This window comes from Numenius arquata, chromosome Z (genome assembly GCF_964106895.1).
Source record: "Numenius arquata chromosome Z, bNumArq3.hap1.1, whole genome shotgun sequence".
Taxonomy (NCBI): domain Eukaryota; kingdom Metazoa; phylum Chordata; class Aves; order Charadriiformes; family Scolopacidae; genus Numenius; species Numenius arquata.
Genome location: NC_133616.1, coordinates 4,899,626 through 4,912,885, shown reverse-complemented (window position 1 = coordinate 4,912,885; position 13,260 = coordinate 4,899,626). Strand labels below are relative to the sequence as shown.

At 41.3% G+C, this 13,260-nt stretch overlaps 1 protein-coding gene across 1 annotated transcript in view; it reads left to right on the top strand.

Annotated features, from left to right (window-relative positions):
* SETBP1 (SET binding protein 1) overlaps positions 1–13,260 on the top strand; it is a 267,084-nt gene that overhangs the window by 249,877 nt on the left and 3,947 nt on the right. Inside the window, exon 6 of the mRNA XM_074166835.1 lies at positions 9,949–10,116. Coding sequence (XP_074022936.1) covers positions 9,949–10,116 — 168 coding nt within the window. The remainder of the gene's footprint in view (positions 1–9,948; positions 10,117–13,260) is intronic.

The window sequence follows — 13,260 nt, the reverse complement described above, 5'->3', positions numbered from 1 at the left end:
GAGAATGAAGCCTTATCGTTTCTGGAGGAACATTGCACTGCTTTTTGTCAGTGGAGGTCACTTAGTCGAACTTGTTCAGCAAGATTTTTGCTAATTATTTTGCTAACTTCTTTTAGATTTCATCACTTTTGTACACTGAATGTGCCTGAAAAATGACTGCATCATTACACCAGCCCAGCCCTTGTGCCTCATTTGTCCTCCCCCCACTACCAACTTGACTCTTCTGCTCATGCTTCATGCCAGCACTCTCCTACCAAAGCTGTCAGTGTCCCATTTAATCTGTGATAAATACGAACTGCTCCCAACTCCATTTGACTAGGGAATATCAGCTCTATCTGCCACATTTAAAAATGATCATCCCTGTTGTTAAGAAAAACAACAACTCAGAACACCACCTTGACTCTTCTCATTACTTACAAACTGAAATTTCCCCGTCTGTCTTTCCTCAGCTGTGTTCTTGAGAAAGAATTCCTATCTTCTGTTTCCGTCCTCCCCAATGAGCTTATCCTCATCCAATATGACAGCTCATCTCGGTGTGACAACTCATCTCCAGGTAGCTCCTTGCTCCTACCTGCAGGTCTTTTTATTTCTGCCCCTCAGCATACCTAATGGCTTTTTATGCCTTAAAAAAAAAGCCCTTCGGCTTGCTCTTCTGCTTAACCTCTGCATCCTCCCTCAAACACTTTTTTTTCATTTCACTTCTTTTGAAGATTTTAATTTTTCTCCTTCTCCCTCTGCAAGAGAATTTAGTTCTTCATCACTGTGTATTAAATGATTCATTCACTGAGATATTTCATGGCAAATTTAATTTCTCCAGCACCATCGGTCTCTGTCTCTCTTGACTCTGTCAGTCTCCAATAGCGTAAAAGTGTGACTTTCTGCTCAACTAAAGCTTCAGGCTCTGAGGAAGAAAAGCCTGTGGCTCTGAACCCAATAGCAAGCCCCTTCAGCTTAAATCTGTGTTCACAAGGCCTGTGATCCTGTAGCTTTTGACTCTGAATTACTCTTTTGGACCCTTGAGTTTTTCTCTCATTAAATTTATTGATTGCTGTCACCCACATATAACTAACATGTTCTTCTACTTTGATCCAACTTCTAATGGAAATCCTCATTTCACCTGTTCATCACTTCCTGGCATGACAAAATGTAGTGGTTTCTGCCATAACATTTTCAAATCCACATCTGCTTCTCTTTGGAGGGTTGGAGGCCTGGTAGGGACACGCCAGGGGGGCTGGAGTAGCCTGGGTATGAGCACACTTACAGCCCTCTTCGGTTACTGTCCCATGCTGCTCCAGAACATGAGGTGTTTCCACCAGCTCCAGTAAATTTTTATCTTTGAATACACAAAGAACTGAGCTTCCAGACACACGTCACTTTATTTCCCAAGACTGAGGCTGCACATCCTTTATTCCTCAGTCTCCTGACTCAGGCCCCCACCAATTTCATGTTGGCAATATGTAAGGAGGAGGGAAGGGAATGAGATGGAGGATCTGCAGATTCTTTCTGTACCAGCACAGGAAAAAGCAATCCCAAAGCAAAACCAAAAGGCAAAGCTCAGGACAAAACTCATCTCCTACAAAGCTTAATTCACTGCAAATACAGGCTTGAAATAGGCGGGAGATTGATCTTTGGAAATTTTAAATTGCAGTTGATCATCCTCTTAGCTGGAGGGTCAATAGGGATTCGAGACTCATCCTGATAATAAGCAAAGTCATAGAGTCATAGAATCGTAGAATCATCTAGGTTGGAAGGATCTTCTAGGTCATTGAGTCCAGCCATTAACTTAACACTGCCAAAACCACCACTATATATAGTGCTTCCTTTCCCTTTCCTCCTTAGATTTAATTCTTGCATGGATCCTGCTAACAGCTATGTTCTCTTCAAACATTGCATGTCATTGTAGGCTGCAGATTCTTGCAGCTCCATGAGGTCCTGGGACCCATCTCCCAGAAGTGGAAGATGATCCGAAGCCTCTACAGGCAGCCCCACAGCTGTATATAGCAACAGCAGCTGCTCTGCTCGCTTAAGCAATGCCTTGTGAGGCTTCAGGTATGCAGCAGTTGCCACTGTGCTCCCTGTCAGGAGACACAATTATCTCCATAAAGAACTGAAGAGGAAGACTTGCACCACGTTTCTTGAACTCAGGCGCAGAGATTCACCCAAGTAGAAAGGAATGGCAAGATGCATTTAACCTCATTAGTTTCAGTAGGGCTGACTTTGTGCAATCCATCAGTGTACAGATACATTAGGGGAACTAAACTATTTCCACATCTCATTTACATAATGGATGGGATGTGAAATGAGTCCTATGGAAGAGAAGTGCCCTGGAGGCACTAAAGTTTATCACAATATGTAAGAGTTCTTTTAGATCATTGCATTAAATTTCCACTAACAAGATAACAAATTAATTGTCTGTATTACTGTACTAACCCAAAGCGGATAAAGTGTATGATTTCAGCAGAGGAAGGCAGCTGTTTAAGACAGCTTGGTGGTTATAGGAGGAGGCAGAAGAGATTAGTATGTCTACCAGCATTTGCGTGCCATGAGGCCAGCCCTCCTCCTGCCCCTTTAAGGAATCTGGCTCGTCTCTAATCTGATGTTGGACTTGAGCTTTATTAGTGAAGTGAGGGAGAATGAGTAAATCAACTGTATCAGACAAGCCTCAGGACATCTGGAAATTGATCATTCTGCAGAAATAAGCACTCTGTGTTTATTAGCTGGGAGTTCATCACTATCGCTTCTCTTTATCCAATTCCTAAGAGATTTCAAAGCTATCATCATAGCATTAGCTCTTCTGACTGTGCTACTGCAGATAAAGATCAGAAGATCTATCTAATGATGGCTTTCTCGGTCTCCCTCTTTCTCTAAAGCTATCCTGATGTTAAAAAAAAAAACAACCAACCTAGAAGTAGGAAAATAGCTGGAATGAAATAAAGCAGTCTTTGTGTCTTAAATTTCTGCCTGTTGGCAATGGCGTAATTTTTTTTCATTATTCTACAGGAACTTGGTTTTATTCAGGGGGACACATTCTTGCAGAATAGAAAATCCCTTATAGAAGAGGTGGAATTTGAAGTTTCTAATGTGTTGATAGAAAAGGGAAGAAGATAAAAGGACCTAAAGCCATAAAGCAGTGCTGTACATTGAAAGTACAGTTATTTTTAAATGATAATACACGTCAAATAGAAGCCAGGGAAATGAATTCCATAAGTTGGAAAGGTAATAATATTACTTTAAGAAGAATAATTACTTTCCTTAACTACATTTATCACATAGTAATTCAGTTCTCCCTTCTGGAATATGATGCAATGCCAAACTTTTGACTGATTTATTTAAAATCAGCCTTAAGAAAAGATTCACCCTGATATGAGATTTCCTCTGGTTCTTTATTCAGAGTGGAGGAGTTATCAAAATGTAAATACTATGACTAACTTAATGTTTAGATGTGCATTCCTGTACAGCTGCATTGCGTAGCTACATTATGCAAAGACACCGGGAGAAAAATTGTCTGTAAGAGTTTTCCGATAACAGTGGTCAGATGCATAAACAATTTAAGTACAGCTGTGGATTTCCAGAAATCTGTGGGGAATATGAAATCCAATGCAATGAACTCTCTCTATGAAAAACCTTCACTAGCAGAAGCTTCACTGAAATCAATTTTTATCGCCTGATTTTCTCTGTTTTCCAATGGCAAATTAACATTTATTATCTCTTTTGAACTGGCATGTAGAGTTCCAGTTTTGGTGAGCGTTGTGCTAGATTCTGTACACAAATAAAAGAAGGCGGATGTTGTCCAAGAACCTTTCCATATAAGTACAACATGAGATAAAACAGATGAATGCAATAAGCAGAGTGAGCATGATTTAACAGTAAAGCAAGGATAATTAATTAACCCGTTTCTACAGACCCTAGCACAATGGAGCTAGACCACATTACTTGCAGCATAAGTACTTAATAACAACAACACTAATGGCTGGGCCTTTAAAATTAATGTATTAATTATCAGTCAGAGCTTGTAAGTTGCTTAGACAGTGAGCGAGGAATGCCAGTTTTTTTTTTTATCCAAAGTATCAGAGGACCCATAAATCTTTAAAAAAATTGCCAGTTTCACATCAGTGTTGTGTTCCCTCATACACAGTCTTTATGACAGCGTGCCCTGAACTAGAATAGTGCTGCTTCTGATTCACCCTTTTACTTATGATCATTATGTTTATTTATTTATAAACATGCCATTGGTTTTTTAGGTTCTTGGTAATCTCCTTCATGTCTTCCCTTGCTTTTGAAGCTATCTTTTCCCTTTGCCCTTTCTTATTAAACAAATAATGATTGTTTCCTCCCTGCTTTACTGCCGGTTGCTCACTTGCATGTGCATGCAATGGTGTCTGTGCTATCAGTAGGACTCAGGAAGGCTAAGGTATGGGTCTTTCATGGGATGAAGCGGGCTCTGATTTGGAGGAAATGCACAAAGATCAACAGACAGGTGATAAATAAGGTCTGAATCAGGTCTCCATCTTGTTCTCTCTCTGGAGCAGCAACAAAAGATAAAATAGACTGAAATCATGGCTGTGTTTGTGTGTGAATTTTAAACTCTGAGCCCCCTGTGATGATGTTGCAGATGATTTATTTCCACCTGATTCAAAGATGGGTTGAACCGGGGGGTTCTCTTACATAAGGCCTTCTGAAATAAGAACCCCAAATGAGAAGAAAAAGTCCAAGGAAAGGTAATGATACCACACCAGCAGGTCCATCAAGGGACAGACCTTCCACTACTGCAGGGTGAATGACAGCCTTGTGAGCAAATCACTGCATCTCCGTGGGTTTCCAATGGTGCCTACAAGTCTCTGTTTGCATTTTGGTATCTGTGAATGAAAACTGATGGTCCTTCCTTACTGGCTGCTCCAGATCCATAAATTACTCCTGTTCCTCAATTTAGATGAGAATTTCAGTGAGGTGAGTTATATAGGCTGAAGAAACCAAGTGCCTAAAACAAAAGACAGATGGCCAAACCCACGACTCACTGGCGATGAGCTGCAATTGGGCCATGTAGACTTTGAAGTAATTCATTACATTTGTATCTCTTCTGTAGGGGGAGGATTTTCCTCAATGATTCATATGACCTTGCTAAACCCAGATAGGTGGTAATTGAGCAGCAACTACTTCTTCAGAAGAAACAGAATAAAAATATTGAAAATATTGACTCACCCCAAAGGCAGTAAGCAGCTCTTTGGTCTTTGACCTTTAAGCATCCTAGGGTAGTCAATAACCTGGCTGTTAGATGCTGTGCCTGCCACTGATTTTGATTTGGGAGTAGTTTAACCTTGAACCAAGATCCAAGTAACCACGGCAACAGGAAGTCAGCCTCTCCATCCAAGGAGTGGGAATCCATAAATCAAGGTCCCTAATGCAAACACTGTGTGCAGGTAGAGATTTGAGGGGACAAGTGGTTTGAGGGATTACCTTTGAAAAAATGAATGACTGTCCCTTGATATGTTGAAGCATAGCTTCACAGAGACTTTTTTTTTATCAATAGAGGTCAACAGGTTACAGCTGCATGTTTTCATATGGCTCTTTATATAGGCCCTTCAGTTTAATTAGAACCAGATGTTGAATTTATGAGGTTGTTAGCATTATTATGTACCATATGCACATGCATATATGTATATGTGTATTGATACACATATGCACATTTCTTGCGCACAAAGTACATTCATGAATAAATTATGTTAAAGCTCAAACTCAGGCACTATAGAGTAGTGAAACATCAGTTTTTCATATGCATAGTTTCATAGTGCTGTGATCCCATAGGCATAGTTGCCTGATAAATATCCCAGTTATTCTATGGGACAGTGCTTTACTCAATGTATAGCGCTCACCTAGCCAAGAGCTATTTGGTGGTTGTATTTTCCGCTTGTTATTCATTGTGTGACACCATGTCTCATTTATTCCACATTTCTTAGCCCTGGTATGAATAGATGAATGTTTCATGAATGTTGATAATTTTATTTTCGCAGCACTGCTCTTGAGATGAGTGGTATATTATTGTTCTCATTTGCAATAGAGAAGCCGAGCAGAGAGAGATTGAAGTTGAATGGATACAATCTGAGATGCTTAATACTTGATTTGAGCCTCTGGAAGGATATGTGGTCTAATAGGCAGAAACTCCTCTGCATCTCTCCACTAAGCCATGACCTGTAATTCTGTCTCACTCCTTACTATTTCTGTACTCAGACCCATTCTCCTCTGTTAAGTCCCAGACTGATATCAGATCACAGGTCCATCAGGACTCTTATGTCTGACAGGCCCACTCTGTAGCCCCATCTTTCAGATTCCTCTCACCAGTGCCTCTTCTGTGGCTAAGTCTTCTGGAGACCTCTTCCACAGTTTCTAGGACAACCATAGATCTCCTGATATTTCACATTTCATCTGCAACAGACAAAGATCAGGACTGTTCATAGCAGCTCTAAGCCGCAAATACAGGAAATGTTGGTTGGTATCTGAAAAGGCTGAGAGCAGCCAACAAACATAGAGGTTTGTGCAGCAGTTGCTGGCTCTGTCTTGAGATCCTCTTGATCTTCTGGGAAAGGTATCAGGGCACTTGTGGGAACTCTTTGAGGAAGTGCCAGGTACTGTCTGGGTGCAGCCAGGGATAGCAGTGGGTGCTCTCTGCTGCAGGGGCAGGGGACAAAGGCCCCTATCTGCTGACCTGACCTGCTGTCCAGGGAGGTTTGCTGCTGTACTGGGCTTCAATCAGGAAAATTGTGGAGGCATATCAAACCAAATCTGAGTGGTAAATCAAAGGAAGCAAAGGTGGCACTAGACTTGTATGAATGACCAAGCTGCTCCTGAGTAACGTCAGACATAAAAAGAAAGCAAAAAAGAGGTGGAAGCAGGAACAGGTGACCTAGAGAACTATAGAGGCAATGTCCAAGCTCACAGAGATGGGCATAGGAAGCCCAAACCTATCTGGATTTGAATCTAGCATAGGAAGAAGGGCAACAAGATATGTTTCTACAGGTACATTACCATCAAAAAGAAGGTTAGGGAAAATATGGAACCACTGCTGGATGGAGCAGGCAACATGGTGGCAAAAGACTGGCAAAAGATCAAGGTACTCACTGCTCTTTGCCTTGATCTATGCCGGTAAGTCTGGCCTTCTGGAATCCCAGGTCCCTGCGACTGATGAGGAGAGGAAGCTTACTCTTGGTGGAGAAGGATCTGGATAGGGAACAGTTAAACAAACTGAACATACGTAAGTCCATGGGACTTGAAAGCATGCACCCAAAAGTGTTGAGGCAGCTGGTTGATGTCATTATGTGGCCATTCTTGATTATTTTTGAAGGTCATGGCAACTGGGAGAGGATCCTGTGGAGTAGAAAAGAGCAAATGTCAGTCCAATAAGGGCAAGAAGAGAGACACAGGGAGCAATAGGCTGAGCAGCCTCATCTTATTCTGTGGAAGGATGATGGAGCAAATAATCCTGGAAAGTATTTCCAAACATATGAAGGACAATAAGGTGGTCAGGAGTAGTCAGCATAGATGCATGAAGGGAAAATCATGCCTAATCAACCTGATGTTGCTTATCTTGACTTTTAAGAGTCTTCTATAACCTCCTTACAGAAAAACTGATGAAATACAGACTAGATAAATGTACACTGAGATGGACAGAAAGCTGTCTTAACTGCTGGGTTTAAAGGGTTGTGACCAGCGGCACAAAGTCCAGCCAGAGGTCAGTCACTAGTGGTGCACCCAAGGTGTCCATACTGCGGCCAAAACTGTTTAACATGTTAATTAATGACTTGGGTGATGGAGTAGAGAGCACCTTCAGCAAATTTGGGGAAGATACAAATCTGGGAGGAGTGGTTGATGTGCCAGAGGGTCATGCTGTCTTCCAGAGGGACTTCAACAGGCTAGAGAGATAGGCTGACAGGAACCTCACAAAGTTCAACAAGACCAAGTTCAAAGTCCTGCGCCTGGGGAGGAATAACCACATGCACCAGTACCCACTGGAGGCTGACCAGTTGGAAAGCAGCTCAACAGAAAAGGCCCTGGGGGTCCTGGTGAGCATGATCCAGCAATGTGCCCTTGCAGCAAAGAAGGCCAACAGCTTCCTGGGCTGCATTAGGAGAAGGGCTCCCAGCCGATCAAGGGAGGTGATTTTTCCTATTTATTCATAGAATCATAGAATTGTCTAAAATTGGTGAGGCCACACCTGGCGTACTGTGTCCAGTTCTGGGCTCCTCAGTACAACAGAGCCATGGACATATGGGAGAGAGTCCAATGAAAGGCCACAAAGATGATTGAGGGTCTGGAGCATCTATGCTACGAGGAAAGGCTGAGACAGCTGGGACTATTCAGCCTGGAGAAGAGAATGCTTAGGGGGATCTTATCCTTGTGTACAAATATCTGATGGGGAGAGTAAAGATAGAGCTAGACTCTACTCAGTGATGCCCAGTGACAGGACAAGAGGCGGTGGGCACAAAATGAAGCACAGAAGGTTATGCCTGAACACCACAAAACACATTTTTACTATTAGGATGACTGAGAACTTGAGCAGGTCACCCAGAGATTGTGAAGTCTTCTTCATAGGAGATACTCAAAGCCTGACCAGCGCAACCTGCTCTAGCTGACCCTGCTTGAGCAGGGTGGGGTGAACTAAGTGATCTCAGGGGGAGCTTTCCAATCTCAGTGACTCTGTGATTTTTGAATCTTCATGCAATTTAATTTCCAAAATTTGATGCATTATATCTGAGACCCATATGCAGGTTGAGATTTAAAAAGACAAGGAGTTTATGAAGGATTACATTTGAGAGATGAAGGACTGTCCTGTATGTGTTGAAGCCCAGCACCACAGAGACTGGGAGAAGCTTTCATAAGTTGGCAAAGTCACAACACAAAGTCCTCAACCTAGCAGACTTTTGTTCTGGTCTCATCAGAACAGGGCTACTGGATTTTTACAAAGCAACAACTGCTGGAAGTTTTCTAAAACAGGCAAAAAACCCCATCCCAGTATTATCGCACTTTGTAAAAAGTGACTGAAGTGTTTTAGCGCTCCTTCCTGCTAAACTCATATACTTATAGATGTAATATGTATACATGCACATAAACTACAGAAATATTACATATAAATGGGTGGATACACATTCAGGTGTAACAGGTAGGTATCTAATATGTAGAATTTCAATCCCAGTGGTTTAAATTTGACACATTTGCAAGCAAACAAAATGGGTTCCAATCATAAGAGTTTGAGAAACATTGTTTAGGGAGGAATCTACCAGCCCTGAGTGCATAAATTTTATTTCTCTGGAATATTTGACCTCTTTGATATAGTTCTGCCACTCATTTATTCTTCATTGTAAACCCTAGGCAGAAAAATGGATGACAAATTGCTCGTTTTTTTTAAACTCGCACCTCTTTAATGAGTTGTAAGATAAATTTTCATTAGGATGGGGACTCCTGAAAAATAACTGTAAGGTACTTTAGGCAGGGAGTTACATTATGAGACTGTTCCTGATGCCTGCTTCTTACTCAGATGAAACACCCACTGAGTCAAGTCGTTATAGAAGAGAAGTGTGTGAGTGTGGAGAATAAAATACCCAGAGAATGACAAATAGACAATGCCACTACATACAGATATGAAGTATGTCTTTCTTTATACATATACAGAGTGTGGTTTTGCTTGGAGAATAAAAAGTAGTAATGTGGATTTATTATGTTGGTTTACCATTGCTTATAAAGATCAGGGATGCAGGGATGGTACATCCTGAAGAAAAAGTATTGAAATAAAAATAAAAATAAAAATAATCATGATCCTTGCTAGTATCAAGACCATAATACAGGCACATAAACTGAAAATATTGAGGTAGGAAGGACAGCAACTGACTACTCTTTTTCAGATTTACCCCAGGCAGGTTGCTTTATCAATATTCATCCAAAATTTGTTTCCTTCCCCAGGAATTGCAGGTCCCCACTTAAAAGCAGACCAGACTTCACTTCATAGTAAAATGGAAAGTTCTGCCTGCAACATGATGACCAGAAGGAAACCAGCAGCTGTTGACAGTGTTGCAATGCCAACTCCAGTATTATCTCTCCTACCTTCATCATCAGCAACATCCGAAGCAGGTAATGTTGTTTCCCTCCAACCCCTCTGTTTCCTCCACATCTTCTTCCTTCTGGCACTGCACTGATCAATATGTGCTTGTGCTGCTCTTCCTGATTGGAGAAGTAGCTGCAAACGTGCATATCTAATGTGATAATGAGGTTGTAAATTTTCTAACACTTGCTTATCATGATCATATCTTGGCATATCAAATCTATTTTATTCACATACCACCACTTGTGCAATAACGAGGACACAAGTAGCACCAGCCCGTATGGTCTAGCAAGGGACTGCGAAGCAAGACTCTTGGGTTCCTTTTTCAGCCCCGTTGTTCATTTATTTGAATGTTCCCATCCCCGTGGCACGAACACACCGAATACACAGTGCATAGCTAAGGATCAGCTGAGATTTCTTTCTGCATACTTCAGTGATTTTAGCATAATATTCTGTCTTGCAAATGTGAAATTGTCTGGGGCAATGAAGAGTGATTTAAAATATATTGGAATAAATAAGTCAGACTAGCATGTTTTTCAATCAACTTATATTTTGTGCTTCTGTTTTGAATCCGATGAGAAAGGTGATAGCTTTATACAGTCAGAAATTGAGCCAAGTCACTCAGGCATCATCGTGCCTTTTCTTGGGCATGGATACAAAAGCTAATCTTGCATTGTGTCTTAATTTCCAGTGAATGGGCAACCCACAGTACATTACCCTACATGTAGCCATTAGGAGTTTCATAGCCTTGTCAAACCTTTGATTCCACATTCACAAAAAATGTGTTGTATCACTGAGTTATGGAATGATTACGTATTTAATTATGCAATTGAAAGTGCTGTTTCACTGCACTCCTTTTGATTTTCCTCTCATTTCCTGAATAAATAGTTAAAACAAGGGATACATGCTGTAAAGTAGCTTCTATAAAGCTACATTTTTATATTAAAAAATCAGAATTCTCTGTTTAGCCTGTAATATTTTCCTATATATAAAGTAAGGACAGATTTTTAATGCAGCAGAGAACAAAAGCACACAAATATTTTATGATCAGTTTCAAGATGAAAGTGTATGCTTGACTGCATAGTTCATTCTTTCCGTTTTCAGAAGTCTAATTAAATTGTTGGTTTATCTGTATCCCAGATGTTAAAACAATTTAGGGAAAACTGAAAGAAACTGTGTTAATGGGAAAACAGGACAGTGCTATGGGTCTTCTGTAATTAATTGGGAGCTCTTGAAAATTTCTCCATTCAAACCAAGTTGACAAACTGAGCTCAGCTGTTGAGCAAAGTCTCCCCTGTGCCATGTGCTTGCAAGTGGCCTCGGGCAACTCTGAAGGGATGGAGAATGACAAGCAGTAAGAAGGATCTTTAGTTCTGCAGGGGTAACAAAGCCGTCCAGAATAAAGTTAGTTAGTGGGGTGACGGAGAACTTCCAAGGGGTCTGACCTACCTGGGTTCACCTCTTCATTCACCCACTGTGCTGGAGTGGGTCCTCCAGCCTGCCTTAAGCTGCCCTTGGAAATGTATATTTTTGGTAGAGATTTCTCGCTTTGCCTCAGAAGCTATTTCTAGTGTCATATCAATCCTCTGTGACTTCTAGGCATGGCCTGCGGCCATTTCAATTTGTCTCTGTCCATGAGAAGGAGCCTCACTGCATCCATATACTCCAGGGAAGGGAGAAACACCGAACATCCATGTGCCTTGCTTTGAATGTGTAACATTTTTTTTTAAGATTAATGCTGGTTCTTGCTTGCTTGGGGCAGCTAGGTGAGGTTGTTTGGAGAGTGGGAAAAGAGTGAAGGAAAAGTACAAAAGCCTGTGCTGCATCAAGTATTTATAGTTTGTCTTCACTTTGGGCTGGATTGTGCCAAACAGCCCCAGGTCTTCACGGAGGCAGTGCGTGGCCCTGCAGCCTGGGGAGTTGTAGGGAGATAACTGTGCTCAGGCAGCAAATTGTCCCCCACTGCATCCCCAGCATCTAGAGGTTGCCATCATGTTGTGTCATCTCTGTAGGAGCATGTTCCCTTTTTCATATGCCTTGGTGCAGACACACTATTATTTCCCACCTCCTTTTCTACCCCTTTTAGATTAATTCCACCAGAGTTATACAAAAGTCTTCCTCCCAAAGCAAGAGTTCCATGTGCAAACAGCACAGGATGTGTGGGAAGAGAACAACAAAGCCTAAAAGCAATGCAGACAAACTTGGGTCCAGGGTTGGGCAGGGCCTGCCTGGATAAAATGGAAAAGATTAGTACTTAGCTTTGGTTTTCAGCAGAGCAGTATATCACATGGCAATATAGCAAAATATTTTATATCAAAGATCGCTCACCAAGAGCTTCCAGATGAGTTGATAACACCTAATGGCTCTCACTTCAATAGTGGTTTATTTTGGCAGATCTCCCTGATATTTTGTCATATGCACACCTCATCAAATCTTCCCCCTGCAGACCCATCAGACTCTTTTCCACAGTCTCCATACTCCAAATGTAGAATCAGATGTCCCTGACTCTCAATAGTCAAAATAATATTCTGTTTCCTAATATCTTATTTAAAAAGCTTGACTTGAAAGCGTATTACTTATTCAACACATGCATTTTGACTATTGGCAGACTATGTAACACAACTCAAATACTATCTAGATCTTGCAAGTTCAGAGGCTTGCTAAGAAGAAAAGCAAAAGCATTATTAGTAGTTACTAACAAGCTTCCTGAAAAAGACATAAACACCCCAAAGCATTTATGAAAGAAAAATTAGTGCAGAAAGCCAGCATAGAGCAGCATAGATTTTTATTTTTTTTTCTAAATGAGAAAATGAGTTTCAGTCCAAAAGGAAATGGACTGTCAGACTACAGAGTTTTAGGAGGGCAAAAAAGTATCTAAACAACATGAAGGAAGACGCTGAGTGGTGTTCAGCTTATAGATTTACATGTAAGTGTAGTTATCTACCCATAACTGTCTGCATATTGGTTAATTTTGGAGAGTTAGGCAATTTGGCAGAAAGCAGATGCCTACCTTTGCTCTGCTCACTGCCTATTCATCATCAGGCTCCACTCAGGACACTCAGCCAGCGTGACCTGGACCTCTTGGCTGCTTAAGACACCCATTGGATTTTGCAGGGTGGACAGGAGCCCTCCACCTTCCTTATACAGTATCAGGGTGTCAGAAGGATGTCCTT